Consider the following 20028-nt stretch of genomic DNA (forward strand, 5'->3'; position numbering starts at 1 on the left):
AGTGTTTTATTACAAGCAAAAGGTGTTTTAACAAAGTATTAGTTAAAGGGTTTGCACACTTATGCAACCAAGTAATTGTAAGGTTTTTTCTTGTTCTTTTCCCCAAAAAACATTTATAGTTGTTTCTTGCTTAAATTTTGTTGTTATATCACATTAAATGAGGAAAAAGGTGTGATGAGTTATCTTGGATATGTTTGTTTTTTATTTTACACAACAAAAACTGGCAATTTTAATAGGCGGTTTGTAGACTTTTTATATTTACTATATTAGGAGCTATCATTAGGGGCTCCATCAATGTGCGGTGCCCCAAGCAATTACCTGTCTTACCTGTCCTGTAACTCTACCCCAACCCTCACACAGAATGTTTAACAACATAAATCAGTCACAAGGTCGTTTACAGCAATATCTTTGGTTCAGGTTCAAGTTATAACTTCTGTATAATATGTGAAGATTAGAGATTTTATCTCAAAACTGTATATGGTACCTGAACATGGTATTAATATAAAACCTCCCTACCCAATTCTTTAAAAATGTTAGCAGTATGGATTAGTGTGTGTATTACTTATGTAGAGATACAGAGTGGTGATTAAATAATAAAAAAAAGACATGGTTCTGTTACACTGTGTGGGGGTTATTTATTTATTTATTTATTTATTTATTTATTTATTTATTTATTTATGCTGGCATGGCTCCTCTTGTCCCATTACAGCTGATCACCTTCATCCTATGATGAAACACTTCTATCCTGGTGGGCATGGTCTCTTCCTGGTCTCCACTCCACCCCCATCTATGGCTCACTGTATGGTTTGATGAGGTTAAAAGTTATCATAGGCTGTGTCCTTCACACTCATTGCATCAACTCAATTAAATACCTGTGAGAACATTTGGACTGATGTGTTAGACACCATTCTCCACCACCATCCTCAAAACACCAATTTTGGAATGACGGGGTTCATACCTCCAGTATAGTTCCAGAGAAGCTGCTCCAGGCAGCTCATCATGGCCTGACACCTTACTAAGAGCCGTTATGTATTTTTTTCTTCATCACCTCTCTGTAAGATGGCAAAATACTGGATGAACGGAAGTAACAAGAGGAAGTGGATATTTTGACACTTTAGACACTCTGAACTCTAAAGATTCTCTAATCAGTTTAGTTCTTCACACTTGAAATATATACTGCACAACATGGGTTTTATGGACTTATCTGATTAATGTTTTCTGCTGAATAGAGAGTGTAAAAGGTCTTTTCTCTGTCCAGCAATATAATTCAGCTCCGTAATAAGCTTTTCTTGGCATTCATTTGGTGTAAAAGTCATGGCAGGAAGGATGCAGATCAGTTCCCTGGTTATAATTTATAATTGTATACTCACAATTGTTGCTTTAGCTCACTTTAACTTTATCTCGCTTTAATAAATGTAGATTAGACAAGTGTTATAGAGTGATACTTACTGTACATTTTAAAAAGTCACAGACACAGGAAATTGCACACAAAAAAAAACTCCACCTCTTCAGATGCATATAAAAAGACCGACAGTCTCGTGATGTCATGAGTTTCACCGTGAGAAGACAGCAGCAGTGGACACTCACTAACACCAAACTGAACAACACCTCAAGGACCAGGATGCTGAGACTTTCTCTCTATTTACTGCTGGGTAAATTCAAGATTTGTTTGTCAATACAGCTTGTTATTAATATCAAGATCAAGGGTTTAAAAAGAAAAAACAATACATATCACAATTAATCTTTGGCAGTTGATTGCTATTTAAAATTTACATTTATTTATGCAAATGAGGTGTGTTTAATTGAATATGCATAAATTAACATACTAAATAAACCCAAAAGTTATAGTGTTTGTATGATGTTAGAACTTAAATATTTATTTTAGTGTAAAGACATTCTCCGGAGAAAGACAGTTACAGTGCATGATTACATAAATCATGTTTACATAAAGATTTACATAAAATCTAACATGATTCCAAATGATGATTTTGAGTAAAATGGTATTAAATGGAAGTGGAATATTATATGTATTGCCTATTAATCAGATATTATTTATTTATTGACACATAAAATTGACATTTTGTAGTATTTTTCACAATCTAAATTAACAAAAAAGAGAAATAGTAAGTACACCCTTACATTTATCACACCTTCAAATCCATAAAATTAGAATCAGGTGTTGAAGATCAGGTGCCAGTGATTAGAACCTGCTCAGGGAGTGCAGTTGGAACATGTCTTATTTATACCCCTCTCATCTGGTGTTCCCTTTGTTATATTGAGGTGTGTGGTGTCTTCATGCCGAGATCTGTAAGGCCTTCAGAAAAAATGTTGTGGATGCTTATGAGTCTGGCAAGGGATTTAAAAAGATTATTTTGAAATACATCATTCCACTGTAAGGAAAATCATCTAAAATTGGCACAGATTTTTAACCACTGCCAATTTGTCCAGGACTGGCCATCCCAGAAAATTCAGACCAAGATCAGAGCGTCTGATGCAAAAAGAAGTCTCCAAAAAACCCTAAATTTCATCACAGGATATGCAAGCATGTCTTGCAACTGTTGGTGTCAAATTGCATGCTTCTACAATCAGAAAGTGATTGCACAAATTTGACGTGCATGGGAGGCGTGCAAGGATTAGCCTTTCCTGTCTAAAAAGAACATTAGAGCAAGACTACAGTTTGCCAATGAGCATACAGGCACAGACCAGGCATTTTGGATTAATGCATTCTGGACAGACGAATCAAAGGTAGCGTTGTTTGGCCACAGTAACATGTTTGAAGTTGATCAAAGACAGCTTTTCAGGAGCAGCACCTCTTACTATACTAATTCATGGTTAAAATATATATATATATATATATATATATATATATATATATATATATATATATATATATATATATATATGTGTGTGTGTGTGTGTGTGTGTGTGTGTGTGTGTGTGTGTGTGTGTGTGTGTGTGTGTGTGCATACTGAATAAGGATTAATAAATCAAATGAGTAATAAATAAAACAAAGGTGTAATTAGTGATATTTTGACCAATTATGTGGAAAAACACGTACATACATAAAAGCAATAAAACAGTAAATATACAGGCTGCAAATGTCCAACAGATTCATTACAAACATTTTGTTGTTTTAACAGCATTGTGTAGCAGAAGCACAAAGTGTTATTTCTGTTATTAGAAGTGCAGAGGATGATGTAACACTGTTGTTTCAGTTGTTACTGAATTGCAGGTACAATATAATCTATTCAAATAAGGCTGAGGTGTACTTATATTTCAGTTTATTTTTGGGGGGCAGTGGTGGCTCAGTGGTTAAAGGCTCTGGGTTACTGATCAGGAGGTCAGAAGGTCAAGCCCCAAGACTGCCAAACTACCACTGTTGGGCCCTTGAGTGAGGCCCTTAACCTTCAATTGCTCAGTTGTATAAATGAGATAAATGTAAATCACTCTGGATAAAGGCTTCTCCCAAATACCGTAAATGTAGTTTTTTTTTTTTTTTTAAGATTATTAGACAAAAGATAGCTTTGAGTTTTTAAATCACTGGTTTAATTCTTTATTTTCTCTCCATAGCCATTGTTCTTAGAGCTTCTCTTCTGGCTGGTAAGTAATTAAATGTACTCTGTAGATCAGGGGCATCAAACTCCAATTCTGCCCAGGTCACTGCAATTTTTGTGATCCTCTGAGGTGTCATAAACTACAGCTATTAAAGGTATATTATGAAGGCTTCATAAAAATGAGTCAATATTATGTCTTTAACAGTAAAGTAGGTGGGTTCAACAACATTTGAATGATTTTTTAAAACTCCTTCAGTTCACCTCCATTTCCTCCCAAAGCCCCACCCACAGAATTTCAAAGCGATTGATTAGAGTTAACATTATCAATGACTGTCATGACACCACTTTCAAGGATGCTCGACTGTTCAACTGCTTTGAAAGGCAAGTTATAATATGGCTATAAACACATGAGATTCAGCTCATCCTGATTTATACTGATTTAAAGCCCAATAAAAATAAACCCTTTTTTTTCAAAGTTATTTTTTTTTAATTATTGTCTATTCTGTTAATTAACACCAATAACCTAGACTCTACAAATAAACTAGAAGAAAACGAAAAGAACTGCTCACCAAAACTTTAAGTTTTGAACTGTATGCACTATTATTAACATTTATTACACTGATTAAAGTTTTTTTAAATGGATATTAGGGGTTGCACTAGTCGCAGGTCTGAACTGCATCAAACATAGCAGATAGGTTTTTCTTCCTTTTTTTCCTTTGAATTTTTATTCAATGGTTTTAATTAATTTTTTAATTTTTTACATCTGTATTTCTTTCTTTTTTTATTCTTTTCTTTCTCTTCCTGTATGCATTGTGCTGCTGTCACTTAATTGGCTGATTGGATAACTGCATTAATGAGCAGGTGTACAATAGGTGTTCCTATTAAAGTGGATAGTGAGTGTAGTAACAAATTGGATTTAAAAGGTGTTACTATACAGAATAAGACTAATTACGCAATGCAAATTATGGAAAGTTCATTATTCATTATGTAAAAGAATAGGACTGACTAAAATTAAATCATATCAGTTTGGCAATATTGTAATCAGATTCATTATCATTAATTAACATTACAACAGAGAGCTGTTGAATTCTTGATTCTGATTGGTTGACAGACATTCTGAGGTGCGCAATTTTTTTAAATGCACAGCAAAAGTAGTTCCAATCAGGTCTTGACCTCATTACACTTCCATATCACTTCTCCAAGTTAACTGAATTAACAGAAAAGTTAGCCTACTGTCCACCACAGCACACACATTTTACAACAAACACAATCACAGACAATTTAGATTTTCCAGAAATAAGAATAACCCCAATTCTAAAAAAAAAAGTTGGGATGCTGTGTAAAATGTAAATAAATGTAAAGAAAAATAAAATGCAATTATTTGCAAATCTCATAAAGCCATTTGTTATTCACAAAAGAACATAGAAAACATATCAAATGTTTAAACTGAGGAAATGTAGCATTTTAAGAAATAAATAAGGTAATTTTGAAATTGATGGCCACAACACGTCGCTAAAAAAAGTTGGGACAGGGCAACAAAAGGCTGGAAAAGTAAGTGTTATTAAGAAAAAACAGCTGGAGGTTCATTGGGAACAGGTCAGTAACATGATTGGGTATAAAAAAAGAGTATCTTAGAGAGGCAGAGTCTTTCAGAAGTAAAGATGGGCAGAGGTTCACCAATCTGCGAAAAACTGCGTCTAAAATTTGTGGAACAATTTTACAATAATGTTCCTCAATGTAAAATTGCAAAGACTATGAATATCTCATCATCTACAGTAAATAATATCATCAAATGATTCTGAGAATCTGGAGAAATCTCTGTGCAGAAGGGACAAGGGTGAAAATATATAATGACAAAAAATTGACAAATGTCTTGAAATAAAACATCAGAATAATGAGGTGTGGTAACTGTGGTATAAGTCGAATAGTTAATTCAATGGCCTGTCATCAATTATTTCTTATTTAACATGTATTTTGCTGTTTGTCTTAGATGGCGCTAACATACGACTCGCTGGCGATAATAACTCCTGCACTGGTAGAGTGGAAGTCTATAACAATTACCAGTGGGGAACAGTGTGTGATGATTACTGGGACATAAATGATGCGCAGGTGGTGTGTAGACAGCTTGGATGTGGTAATGCTGTCAGCGTTCATCACAATGCCCACTTTGGTCAGGGAAGTGATCCAATATGGCTGGATGATGTTCAGTGTTCTGGAAGTGAAAACACCATCACACAGTGCACTCACAGAGGATTTGGAGAACACAACTGTGGCCATGATAAAGATGCTGGTGTTACTTGTTTAGGTACACTCTTATATTATGACCTTGTCAATAATGTGATTATATTTGTATTGCAACTATTATTGGTTAGTGAAAAAAAATACATGTGCAGCACAACTTGTGTAAGGCTGACACCTTAGTAAATTTTAGTGAATTTCAATCAACATATCTGGATAAAAATATCTTAAGATAACAACAGTCTGGGTAACAACAGCTACAAATTCCACAACATGGTGATGTTAGCTGGCTGTCATTTTGGCAGCTTGCTAGATAATATAGTGTTTGATGGGTTATTATAAGTACTTGAGGAGTTTTTGTGTGACGGTAGAGTGGCAGCCACAACAAGACAACCAGGATGCAATTAGCTTGGGTGTTTACTAAAAATCTTCATGCAATATAGTCAATCAGAAGAGCCAGCACTCACTGATGTCTTAGATAAAGTGATAGAAGATTTATAACTGCTATGTTACTGGAGCTTACAGTTGTCTGTGTGCTAGAGCTCTTGCCCTGGCTTAAAAAATTTGTATAGCCTTTGTCCATGCATTGAGCTGCAAGCAACCTAGAGTACCTTAGTTTTCAGGAGCATGCTACAGAATACTATAACTTGGTGTAGAGCTGAATTGACCAATGAGTGTTTGAGTACCATGAACACATGAATACATTAGCAACTACAGGGGAAGGAAAAAGAATCATCTCCAACCCACACTATAATATACTAAAGCTAAAATAGTGCCCACCTTCTTTCTTATCCTTGCCAGCCACAGATGAGAATAAGAAATAAAAGGGTGTGTGCTGTTATAGGATTATTTTCACATGGGTTTTATTTCTCTTAGAATATGTAAATGTAATATAATTGTTTATTGTGACGTTTAATGATATGGAATATTGGATCATTTTCCTCAATAATTAAATGACCTATATAATATTTTTGTCTCTTTTGTTTAACTGTGTTCTCTTTGTCTGCTTTTAAGACTTGTTTGGAAATCTGATGATGCTTTAGGTCATATTTATGCTAAAATATTCTAAAGGAATATTACTTTCTATTAGATAAATTTTTAAGGGATCATAAACTTTCATACACTACTGTATTTGATTGTTCAGCTGAGACTCAAACTTTTATTTTACCTAAACTGGTTTTGTTTATTGTTATTATTATTATTATTATTATTATTATTATTATTATTATTATTATTATTATTATTATTGTTATTATTATTATTATTTCATTTTATGGCTCATGAGTAAAACTGACAGATCAATCATTTTTATCTAATAAATCAGGTCGTAATCAGGTCAGGCTGGTGAATGGTCCAAGTAACTGTTGTGGTCGAGTGGAGATCCTGCACAATGGCCGTTGGGGAACAGTGTGTGATAATTCCTGGGACTTAAAGGATGCAGAGGTGGTGTGTAGACAGCTTGGATGTGGTAAAGCTGTCAGTGCTCCTTCTCATGCCTACTTTGGTCAGGGAAGTGAACCAACCTGGCTGGATGATGTTCAGTGTACTGGAACTGAGAGTGTATTAGATCAGTGCTCACACAGAGGATATGGAGTAGAGAACTGTGGACATCATGAAGATGCTGGAGTTGTGTGCTCAAGTAAGTTTTTATTCTTTTTTGTTGCAATACCTTGTTTAAAGTGAATACATTTACTAAATAATTAAATATATTTCTTTATTAGACTTGCAGACTCCTACATTGACTCAGATCTCCCCAAACTCTGTGGTCTCACCTGGAGAAGTCCTTCAGTTCAGATGTTCCACACCCAGCCCAACATGCATCTCTGTAGACTTCAGTTTGTATAAAACTGGAACATTAATAAAGAATCAAACTGCAGAGACTACAACAACATTTAATCTGACTGTAGATGCCTCACATCAGGGCCAGTACACCTGTGACTACTCATACAGGGAAATTGCCTCCACATCACCCAGGAGCAACTCCATTACCATCACTGTGGGTAAATGCAGAGAGGATGTTATACTGAACAGTGTTAAATGAATAATTCATTATTTATGCTGTCCAAAGAACTGCCATACATTTACTATAATATTTTTTATTAACAGACTAACACATAAACAATGTCAGTGATGGCCGAATAGGACAGAAAAATCTTGCTGTTACTATTATGGAAAGGATAAAACACTTAGTTTTATGGGAAAATAATCAACGATGGGGTGTTGTGATGAAGCAGAATTAGTGTAAAATCCCAAAGTTGTTTTTCCTATAGCAGCAGACACTCAAGTGTTCTACTTAAGGGTACCCTTACAGGATGTATGTGCTGCGGCAGGGTGGTCTATGCCAGACACATTCATTCAATATTACAACCTGGACATACGTTCCACCCCAGGCTCAAGTGTCTTGCAGTGACCTCGGGCTTGGACCTTTGAACAGGCCATGCCCTCAGTATGATGGAGTGGGTATTCTCGTTCCCACAGTGTAGAGCTCACGGAACGCTAAGTTCCTTTTGAAAGAGAACATCTGGGTTATGCATGTAACCCTGTTCCCTGAGAAGGGAATGAGATGTTGTGTAGATTTGTCATATTGGGGCATGTATGTGAATTGCGTCTTCGCTTCAGGAAATAGAGGCTGATCGCGCGGTTCACAGGTGTCATTTTTATATCATGCGGCGCGCTTAATTGCCACGTTACCTGATTACAGCAGGCCTATAAATAGGCATGATGTTACACAAGCTTCAGATAACAGTCACGTGTGGGGGTGCTTCCCACAGTGTGAAGCTCCCGCAGCGTTGAGTTAACTTCGAAAGGGAACAGCTTATCATGTTACTGCAAACTGCAAACATACAACAGCTGTAAATAGTTGTGTCCTCACCAGCCTCTCTTTTATTCTTCTAAGTTAATAAGGCAAAAAAAACTTGTCATGTAACTGCAAACTGCAAACTTTCTGTCTAATTTTCAGTGTCAGAAAACCTTGTTACAAATTTACTTCTGACTGCTTCAAAGCAATGACACTGGAAACTCCTTCTATTAATGTTAAATAAACATCAACGAGTACATGATATTCTTTATTAAATATTTTTTTTTGTAATGTTGGAATATGTGCCATACATAGCCCTGTGTAGCTTTATCACCTTGGATGTTCTTCAAGTGGACTTTGAGGACTTTTTTATTGCCAGTACCAGTCAAAATTTGCAGCTCTGAGTTAAAACAGATTAGTTCTCTTCATTTCACCATTTTCAATAAACTAGTTCTTTTATTTTCTGTTCTGCAGTTTAATAAGTAAAAAGCCTGATTCTGATGATTTCTCTCACAGCATCTCTGGCTCTCTACATTGGTGTTGGAGTGACAGCAGGACTGCTTCTCATCTTAGTTCCAGTCATCGTTTGCTTTGTGAAGAAACAAAAGAGACGGAAATGTCAGATGGATATGAAGAATGATATACAGAGTGAGTTGCTAAAGTCATACACACTTCACTATAATTATAAAACACCCCTTTGATGACAAAACTAATAAAAATGTTACAGGGCTGTTTCACAAACAATAGCCTTACACAGTGGTTCTTTAAAGTACATAACGAGAACCCAATTAAACAAATGTGGCAAAAATATTATACTTGGTCATTTATTCAACTAGGAAAATGACCCAATAATATAATTGAACAGCTTCAACTCTGGGATGTTGGTGTGTTTCCTCACATCAACTACTTGCTTCAGGTCCTTCCACGACATGTCTATTTGATTAAGTTCAGGACTTTGACTTGGCCATTCCAAAACATTAACTGTATTCTTCTTTAACCATTCTTTGGTAGAACAACTTGTTTGCTTAGGGTCATTGTTGTAAGGTCCATGTCACTGTTGTTCAGTGTTCTCCTGATTGTCAACTCCTAAACTCCTTTGCAACCTCATCCACTATTACACATCTTGTTCTTGCGGTGATCGTTTTTGGTCAGCCACTACTGGGGAGGGTAACAATGGTCTTGAATTTCCTCTATTTGTACACACTCTGTCTGACTGTGAATTGGTGAAGTCCAAACTCTTTAGAGACTCTTTTCCGAGGTCCGCAGAAATCTCCTTTTGTTTGTACCTTGATGCACTTCCACAAGCATGTGTTGTGAAGCTCAGACTTTGATAGATCCCTGTTCTTTAAATAAACCAGGGTGCTCACTCACTCACACCTGATCATCATCCCACTGATCGAAAACACCTGACTCTAATCTCACCTTCAAATTAATTGATAATCCTAGAAGTCAATCGCTGCATTTAATGTTTTCTTAACTTCAAGAGAAAGGAAAGGGAGAGGCGGGTTAGGGAATGATTGTTTATAGTTGCTATAGCATAAGAGATAAGAAAAATGATTTTGTTTACAAACCTAAAAACTGACATATACTTTAATTAAAAAATTAATTTGCAAATTGTGGAGGCATAATAGGAATGAAAACATTTCAGATGCTTCAGTCATTGATTACTTTCCTGTAATAACATGACACAGCTTTTTATTAATTACTTGTATTATTCTTGTTGAACCTGAATATACCTTGATGTATGAATATGCTAAAAATGTGTATTTTTGACACAATCATTTTATAGGTACCAAAAACACACATAAGAGCCCCCAAGGAAAGAACGAGACAGATGCTGTTTATGAAAACGCAGAAACTATTTTCCAGCAGAAGGACAATTTGGACAACTCTGATCACGACTACATTAATGTTGATGCTCATGAGCAAAGAAGTGATGTGGACAATGACTATGAGAATGTAGATATTTAGGCAAACTGTGTAGAGTAGTGTTGAGAACTAAACAATTATCAAGTATCTACAGTCCCCAAACAATACCATGGTTCAATTGGATAATGTCCATTGTCAAGATACAATCCTTTTCTTTTTTTAAAAAAATAACACATTGTTTTGGTTTGTTTAATCTGTTTAGATGTTATGATATTAAAACTTTTATTTTCATTTTCTTACAAGTTTGTTGTTACCCATTTATCTCACTGCTACTTGAAAATGGGTTAGTGGTCCAATACAAAATGGTATATTCAAGTTTTCATTTTGCATTTTTAATATTAAATCATAAACTGATGACAATGCAAAAATCAGAAAATAATGCTAGGTGCACCTGAAATGTAGTTTTTTTTTATTTATTTACTGTATTTACTCATTTACTCTTACATTCCTGCAACATATATTCAGTCTTATGAATAGCTGTTTGGGATTTTGGGTATTTTGGACCTAAACTGGACATTTTGAAACAAATTATTTTGCAAATGTGTATTTGTGATTATATACAGTGAGGGAAAAAAGTATTTGATCCCCTGCTGATTTTGTACGTTTGCCCACTGACAAAGAAATGATCATTCTATAATTTTAATGGTAGTTGTATTTGAACAGTGAGAGACAGAATAACAACAAAAAAATGCAGAAAAACGCATGTCAAAAATGTTATAAATTGATTTGCATTTTAATGAGGGAAATAAGTATTTGACCCCTCTGCAAAACATGACTTAGTACTTGGTTTAAAAACCCTTGTTGGCAATCACAGAGGTCAGACGTTTCTTGTAGTTGGCCACCAGGTTTGCACACATCTCAGGAGGGATTTTGTCCCACTCCTCTTTGCAGATCTTCTCCAAATCATTAAGGTTTCGAGGCTGACGTTTGGCAACTCAAACCTTCAGCTCTCTCCACAGATTTTCTATGGGATTAAGGTCTGAAGACTGGCTAGGCCACCCCAGGACCTTAATGTGCTTCTTCTTGAGCCACTCCTTTGTTGCCTTGGCCGTGTGTTTTGGGCCATTGTCATGCTGGAATACCCATCCACGACCCATTTTCAATGCCCTGTCTGAGGGAAGGAGGTTTTCACCCAAGATTTGACGGTACATAGCCCAGTCCATCGTCCCTTTGATGCGGTGAAGTTGTCCTGTCCCCTTAGCAGAAAAACACCCCCAAAGCATAATGTTTCCACCTCCATGTTTGACGGTGGGGATGGTGTTCCAGGGGTCATAGGCAGCATTCCTCCTCCTCCAAACACGGCGAGTTGAGTTGATGCCAAAGAGCTCCATTTTGGTCCCATCTGACCACAACACTTAAACCCAGTTGTCCTCTGAATCATTCAGATGTTCATTGGCAAACTTCAGACGGGCATGTATATGTGCTTTCTTGAGCAGCGGACCTTGCGGGCGCTGCAGGATTTCAGTCCTTCACGGCGTAGTGTGTTACCAGTTGTTTTCTTGGTGACTATGGTCCCAGCTGCCTTGAGATCATTGACAAGATCCTCCCGTGTAGTTCTGTGCTGATTCCTCACTGTTCTCATGATCATTGCAACTCCACGAGGTGAGATCTTGCATGGAGCCCCAGGCCAAGGGAGATTGACAGTTCTTTTGTGTTTCTTCCATTTGCGAATAATCGTACCAACTGTTGTCACCTTCTCACCAAGCTGCTTGGCAATGGTCTTGTAGCCCATTCCAGACTTGTGTAGGTCTACAATCTTGTCCCTGACATCCTTGGAGAGCTCTTTGGTCTTGGCCATGGTGGAGAGTTTGGAATCTGATTAATTGATTGCTTCTGTGGACAGGTGTCTTTTATATAGGTAACAAACTGATATTAGGAGCACTCCCTTCAACAGTGTGCTCCTAATCTCAGCTCGTTACCTGTATAAAAGACACCTGGGAGCCAGAAATCTTTCTGATTGAGAGGGGGTCAAATACTTTTTTCCCTCATGAAAATGCAAATTAATTTATAACATTTTTGACATGCGTTTTTCTGGATTTTTTTGTTGTTATTCTGTCTCTCACTGTTCAAATACAACTACCATTAAAATTATAGACTGATCATTTCTTTGTCAGTGGGCAAACGTACAAAATCAGCAAGGGATCAAATACTTTTTTCCCTCACTGTATATATATATATATATATATATATATATATATATATATATATATATATATATATATATATATATATATATATATATATATATAAAGAAATGGCTATTATTTGTAAATTGAGTTAATCATATGAATAACTTTCTCATTACCACCAAGGGTGTGTGTGTGTGTGATTTTTTTTTTCAGTCATCTGCTCTTTTCTTACAACCTTACACTTGGTGGACTCCCATATATGTTGTCTCCAATAGTGCTGTCTACCCTATTCTATTCTGCATTGATGAGCTTACAATTGGCTAGCATCTCTGTGAGTGACAGGGGAGAGTAAGGAAGAGTATGCTATCCCTCCCTTCCTGAGTACATGGCCAATTCCGCTCTTTTGGCTACAGTGGTAATAAAACCCAGGATCAAGGAGGACTTAGAAGCCTCCGCACTCCACCAAACCCTACACCAAGTTCTTCTCAACCTGCAAAACAAGCTGCAGCTATGCTTTGAAGCCTAGCTCAGGAGCAGGCCTAGAGCCAGCATGCACTCCAGAAGCTGCTGCAGGGTGCAGAAGCACTCGAGGAGGTTTCACACTCCTCCCTCCTTCATAACTCCCCCCTACAGTCTCTCTCTGACACTCTATCGGGTGAAGGAGCTAAAGAAGATCAAGGCAAGAAAGGCCCCAGGCCCAGGTGGAATCAGCTCCAGACTGCTTAAAGACTGTGTTGATCAGCTCAGTGAGGTCATCCTACACATCTTTAACTTGAGCCTGAGACTAGCGGGAGTTCCAGTACTATGGAAGACTTCCTGTGTGGTTCCAGTATCCAAAATTGCGCATCCTAGAGAGCCCAACCACTTCAGACCGGTAGCTTTAACTTCACACCTGATGAATTCCAATCGAGAGGATTGTACTGCAACAGTTGCAGACCCTAGTGAGCTTAGAGCTAGACCCCCTACAGTTCGCTTATCGGCCAGGCATTGGGGTTGATGACGCCGTTATTTATCTGATGCACAGATCACTTCTACACCTGGAGAATACTGGTAAGATTGTGAGGATCATGTTTTGTTTTTTTTTTCTTTTCCCAGTGCTTTCAATACAATTCAGCCATCACTACTTAGGGGGAAGCTTTTGAGATCTGGAGTTGACCGCCATCTGGCTGCATGGATCATCAACTATCTCACTGACAGACCACAGTATGTGAGGCTCCCGGACTGTATGTCGGATGTGGTGGTCAGCAGCACAGAAGCACCGCAGGGTACAGTACTTGCTCCATTTCTCTTCACCCTGTACACAGCGGATTTCAAGCATAACACTAACAGTTGCCACATGCAGAAGTTCTCTGATAATACGGTCAATGTTGGATGAGTATCAGAGGAAAATGGTCAGGAATTCCGGGAGGTCATCGCTAACTTTGTCAATTAGTGTAAATTAAACCACCTCTGCCGCAACACCAACAAGACAAAGGAGATGGTAATCAACCTCCGCAGGAGGCCACCCCTGTCTATGCTGGTGAGCATCCAGGGTGTTGACATCGACTTCTCAACAAACTGGTTAAGAGGGCTAGCTCTGTCCTGGTCTACCCTCTGGACAGCATAGAGATGGTGGGGGAAAGGAGGATGTTAGCTAAGCTGGCGTCTATCATGGGCAATTCCTCTCACCCCCTGTATGAGATATTCGGGTCCATGAGCAGCTCTCTTTTATCTCTCTCTCTCTCTCTCTCTCTCTCTCTCTCTCTCTCTCTATCATTCCTCTCCCTTCTCCTTCCCCTGTTCCACTGCCACAGGACTGATGTGCCAGGGCCCTGAAACCAACCCTCTGGATCCAATTTCATCTGGCCATTTTCAGGGTCAATGTTCCCTCATAGAGATGGAAATGCACGGATCCACTTATTTTAAGGACAACTTAGCTGGGGTTTAGAAAAAACATTTAAATTATGGTGGTGGATGGGTCCTTCCACCGTGGAGCGAAGCCTGATACACACTAGACTGTGTGTCACGATTTTCCCTTGAGTCAGCGCTGCAGTATTGCAGCGTGCTCGAAAAATCGAAGTGCAAGCTCGTGCACGAGCCATTAGCAAATTGACTTTGACATTGACTTTGTTTATGTTGGACACGTGCTTTCTTATGGTTATGTTTTGTCTCCGCCCCTGTTTTCTAATTGGTTGTTTTTTGTATATGTGTCAGCATTGTTTTCAGCTGTCCTATGTTTAACCCATGATTACGTTTGTTATATAAACCCCTCGTGTCTCTTAGCTTTTTGCATAATATTGAGTTTATCTCATTACCAAGCAGTTGTTCCATAGCTCTCATTCTCGATTCCTGTTTATTGAATTTGTTTCTCGTTTCTCGTTTTGTGTGTTGCCTTGCCCTGATTATTCCCGTTTGCCGATCGCCTGACCTTTTGCATGTTTTTGGACCACGCTTTGAATTACCGTTTTGGATTTGTCTGTTCGCCTCTTTCTCTCTCTAGTAAACGTCTTTATCTGAACTTGCATCAGTCCTAACCTCCATTTAATGACATAATACTATGCCTCCAACATGGATGCAGCAGGTGAGCGAGGAGAGCATCACAGGCAGTGTACATGGGAATATCTGGCCACCCTTCATGTCAGTCCAGTTTCCCCAGTGGAGTGCCATAGACCTCCAGGAGATGAATTTTGGATTGTGTGACTACCCAAGGCAGCTCTTGTTTCACAGCCAAATGTTCTTTTCGAGCCTGGCGAACCCCAAGCTGGACAAGAGACAGTGGCTTGGGTTCATTGTATGTTTTATGTCCCAGCCCATGAATGGGTGGAACATCTGGCCAGTACAGTGTCCAGTGCCCTCAATAATGTAACTCAATTTGCGGAACTATTCTTGAAGGAGTTTGGGTATTCAGGGCAGAACAACAACCTGGAACAACTTTTGAGGGTAGTCAGTGTGATGAATAAGCCTGACCTGCCATTCCAAACCTGCTATGAGTGGATGGACAGGGCAGCCTCCACAGCTCAGCTTCAGCCCCGGCCAACAGGGCAGGTGGGTGATGCCAACCTGCAAGACCGAGGACTGCGGTAAAGAGGTCCAGCTACATTGTCCCACATGCAGGAAACTTGGGATCCATGGAACATATTTCAGCTCTCATGGATGTTTCAAGTGCAGCTGGTGTACTCACAAATGGCTCCACAAGAGAGCACCTGCCGAGCTCCAGCCGGAGGTCAACGTGGCCACCTCATCTCCAGAGCTCCAACCTGAGACCCACAAGGTGGTCTCACCTGCTGAGCTCCAGCCAGAGGTCAACGTGGTGACCTCAGCTTGAGGGCTCCAACCTGAGACCCACAAGGCGGTTTCATCCCCAGAGCTCCAGCAGGAGACCCACGAAGCGGTTTTATCCTCAGAATTTCAGCCTGAGAACCACGAGGTTGTCTCATCTCCAGACCTCCAGCATAAAGTCAAGTTCCTGCTAGAGGTCAATGAGGTGACCTCTCAAGCCAAGTTCATGTCCGAGGTCGAAGAGGCAACCTCTCAAGCCAAGTTCCTGTCAGAGGCTGAAGAGACAACCTCTCAACCCATGATTCTGTCTGAGGTTGAAGAGGCGACCTCGAGCCAAGTTCCTGTCTAAGGTCGAAGAGAAGGCCTCCCAATCCAAGTTCATGGCTGAGGTTGAAGAGACAGCCTCTCTCAGTCACAATTTCTTCCAGTCTGAAACCAATGTCACGACCAACCAGGTTCTGCTCACGCCTGAAACCAACGTCACAACCAACCAAATTATTCTCATGCCAGAGTCTGTTGATACGACCAACCAAGATCTCCTCGTGCCTAAAACCGACATCACAACCAACCAGGTTCTGCTCATGCTTGAAGCTAACATTACAACCAACCAGGTTCTGCTCACGCCTGAAGCTGATGTCAGGACCAACCAAGTTCTGTTCACGCCCAGGTCTGCTGACACAACCAGCCAAGTTCTGCTCACACCCGAGTCTGCTGACAAGGATGACCAAGTTCTGCTCACACCCGAGTCCGCTGACACGGACAACCAAGTTCTGCTCACGCCCGAGTCTGCTGACACGGACAGCCAAGTTCTGCTCAAGCTCAAGTCTGCTGACATGGACAACCAAGATCGACTCATGCCTGAGACTGACGACACGATCAACCGAGTTCTCCTCATGCCTGAGACTAACAACACAGCACACTTTGTCCCAAGTTGGCTGAAATGACTTAAAATGCTACCCCACCCCCCTTAATTCTGAATAATGCCAAAAAAGGACAATTCTACAATAGATACATTACAGCTCAAAATCAGCCTAAAATATGACACAGCACATCTGTACTCATCAAGGTCATCCACCTGCGTGAAGTTGGCCCCCCACCCAACGCAAAACATCGGCAAAATACTTTCAATCGTTTGTGCTCCGTTTGTGCTGGTTTGTGCCATAAAATTTTTGTTTGTGCTGCTTCGGTTCTGGAGATATTAAATAAATATTTATAGGTCATTTTGGGGTCACTCAGCCCCCCCACATGCTCCAAATAGTGGTTTGTGCCACTAAAAGTTTCATTTGTGCTGCTTCCGTTTTTAAAATATTATACATTGATTATTTTTTTATATATATAAAAGGTATTGTCTTTTTAAATGATGACAATTTATAAGTGATATTAAATCAATCATAGTGTACTGTAAAACTAGATTTTTTTTAAATACTTGAAATCAGTTTGATACTTGAAATCAGAGTTTAGCTAAAAAGAAAAAGCATGGGCCTCTGTGAATTCTCCATTTTCTGCTTATCTAGAAAGATACCAACTTTAGACAATTTACAAGAGCACTCAAGGATTAAAAAGAAAATAGTCAATTGAGGAAGCAATGTACCATTCACCACTTAATAATCAGACTTTTACTGTGCACATAAAATTATATGAAGTGCATCATATAACAAATATATAATTCATTGTGCCAAATAAAGGCACAGTTTAGAGAGATTTCTACCTTTTTCGACATAGATCAGAAAGTCATCTCTTTGACCCTTTAAACTCTGAGCTGTCCACTTGGTGTATCGTATCACTAAATGGTTATTTAAAAGGCAAATGCACTTTGTGTTCTTCAAATGCAAATAAGTTTGCCTCAAACAACAGTCTAGAGCAAAGTTTTTTTTTAAAATATGAAGCAAAAACCTTCCATTTACATTTTATACATACATAAATACATAATATAGGTATAGGTTTTATCCAGCGTGACAACTGATTTATGTATCAATTTATGTCTGATTCATAAAAACTGTTGTACAAATGTGTGGCGCAAAAGCAAAAATGTCAGGCTAAAACTGATGTGATGGATTACGCAGCATTCCCTTTGGTCATCTGATGATGCATTTATTATATTTTCTCCCTCAAGAGATGAACATTGTTTAATTGACTTTCAGAGTTAAGAGGTTTTCATTTCTGGAAAGGAGACACAGAATTATTAATGTGGCAATACATTAATAACTTCTCCATTTGAACTGTTAAAATATGCAGATTCATTGTATTTTAAGATGAAACTGTTCTCAAAAAATAATATTAGACACCAGGACAATATTCATTAGCATTGAATTTATTAAAAATACTGTTCTATTCTATCACACACATTTGAATCATGTTAATTTAAATACTATAGTTATAATACCTGTCAGTATCAACAACCCCACAAGATTTCATAATGTAATTGGTTTACATTAATACTACACAAATTGATCACACTCACTTTACATAATTCAATCTTGTAATTAGAAACTGGTTTAATTTAAGTTTATCATAAGTAGTGAAATCGTGTTTTGATGAGAATTTAATATTTTAATGTAAACTATACATCATATATTTTCTTAAATCTAACCTACCACATGTTCCATGTTTTTTTTAAACATTGTAATTGTAAAGCGACATTGGTTATGAGTAAGAGTAAGTGTCTTGAATCCAATTTCAGGTGTTTTAGCCTTCTTAAAGAATTGTTTAGGAAAAATAGTACTTTGAATACATTTTGCATTAGACTTCTCAAAGCACCTGGAGTGACCATCTTATTTGCTTCTGCAGGATGTGTTTGAAAAAGAACTAAGCTAATTCATGTGTCAGCTTCACAATGCATAAAATCATGCAGATACAGGTAAGTATTTCAGTAAGCTTCAGTTAATATTCACACCAAACATCAGAATCTCAGTGATGATGGTATGAATGTTGGTGCCAGACGAGCTGGTTTGAGAATTTTAGAGGCTGATCTGGGATTTTCACAGACAGCAAGCTCTTGAGTTTACACAGAATGGTGGAGAAAAACAAACACCTTGTTGATGAGAGAGGTTTGTTTCCCTCCTTCCTTCATCGACTACACCAGACCTTGCCACAAGTATCCATCCATCCATCCATCTTCTACCGCGTAATCCTTTTCAGGGTCACGGGGAACCTGGAGCCTATCCCAGGAAGCATCGGGCACAAGGCGGGGTACACCCTGGACAGGGTGCCAGTCCATCGCAGAGCACAATCACATACACACTTGCCACAAGTATTTTTCCTAAAACATTTGTAAGTAGGACAAAAATATAAAGAATATGGCACAACCATTCTACCTAGAGTACGCCTACCATCAGGAGTCATTGACTGGGTAAGAGTCCATTAGTCAGTGAACCTCTAACAAATTCTGAGAATTTAATCTGCATAAATCCTACACTTTATATTCTTGCACATTTAAAAACATTCTGCATACCTGATCTCTAAAAACATTTTTAGAATATTCCTTTTGGCTTCAAGCCAAACCCCCCCCCCCCCCCCCCCCCATTTTTTGTGGTTGCCACATTTGAATGAGTTAAGTAACACATTATGTTTTGTATAATATGTGATATTTTTCAGATAATGTTTTACAGTCTAGACCTGGGCTGCCAGAAAAGTACTGTAAACACATAATGTAGCACATAATCCAGTACGATGAAATTTTTTTGTTTCTCAGAATTGAGATGCTTCTTTGTTTGGAATTGTAGGTTGCAGAGAATAAATGATTCAACTATGAGTCATTAAGCTTCCTATGATTTTGTTTTGAAAATTCAGTTCCATATAGTAGACAAACATCTGCTTCTGTTTGAATCAAATCACCAAATATTTTTATTTTTTTCTTTATGTGAGCCAGACTGAGACAGATTCTAAAAAGATTTTATACAAGTGTCAATCTCTCCGAGCCACACTGGATAACCAAATCCCTTCCTTATACTTTACACTGTAACAGCAATCAAAAGCACTACAGCTGGAAAGAACAACACAGAACGATACTGAGCAAGTGATATGATTATCACTCTGTAGCCTTTGTTTAGTTTGTCTATTTATACCCCTCTGTTTTTTTGTTTCTTCGTAAAAGAGTGCATTTCTAGCATCCAAGCCTTGTTTT

The 20028-nt window shown here is 38.3% G+C and overlaps 1 protein-coding gene across 2 annotated transcripts; it reads left to right on the top strand.

Annotated features, from left to right (window-relative positions):
• The first annotated feature begins 1470 nt into the window (after positions 1-1470).
• On the top strand, positions 1471-18365 carry LOC124629147 (deleted in malignant brain tumors 1 protein). 2 transcript variants are annotated; one of them, XM_053678016.1, is made up of 7 exons: positions 1471-1652; positions 3571-3600; positions 5545-5859; positions 7117-7431; positions 7514-7792; positions 9106-9237; positions 13743-18365. In XM_053678016.1, the coding sequence occupies exons 1-7, from the start codon at positions 1547-1549 to the stop codon at positions 13787-13789; spliced, it is 1224 nt and encodes a 407-aa protein (XP_053533991.1). In that variant the 5' UTR covers positions 1471-1546; the 3' UTR covers positions 13790-18365. The 2 variants fall into 2 exon arrangements, with proteins under 2 accessions (XP_053533991.1, XP_047017798.1); XM_047161842.2 differs by lacking the exon at positions 13743-18365 and adding an exon at positions 10379-11907 and having other exon boundaries at positions 1480-1652.
• Positions 18366-20028: the final 1663 nt, after the last annotated feature.

This window comes from Ictalurus punctatus, chromosome 2 (assembly GCF_001660625.3).
Source record: "Ictalurus punctatus breed USDA103 chromosome 2, Coco_2.0, whole genome shotgun sequence".
In the NCBI taxonomy this organism is placed as follows: Eukaryota; Metazoa; Chordata; class Actinopteri; order Siluriformes; family Ictaluridae; genus Ictalurus; species Ictalurus punctatus.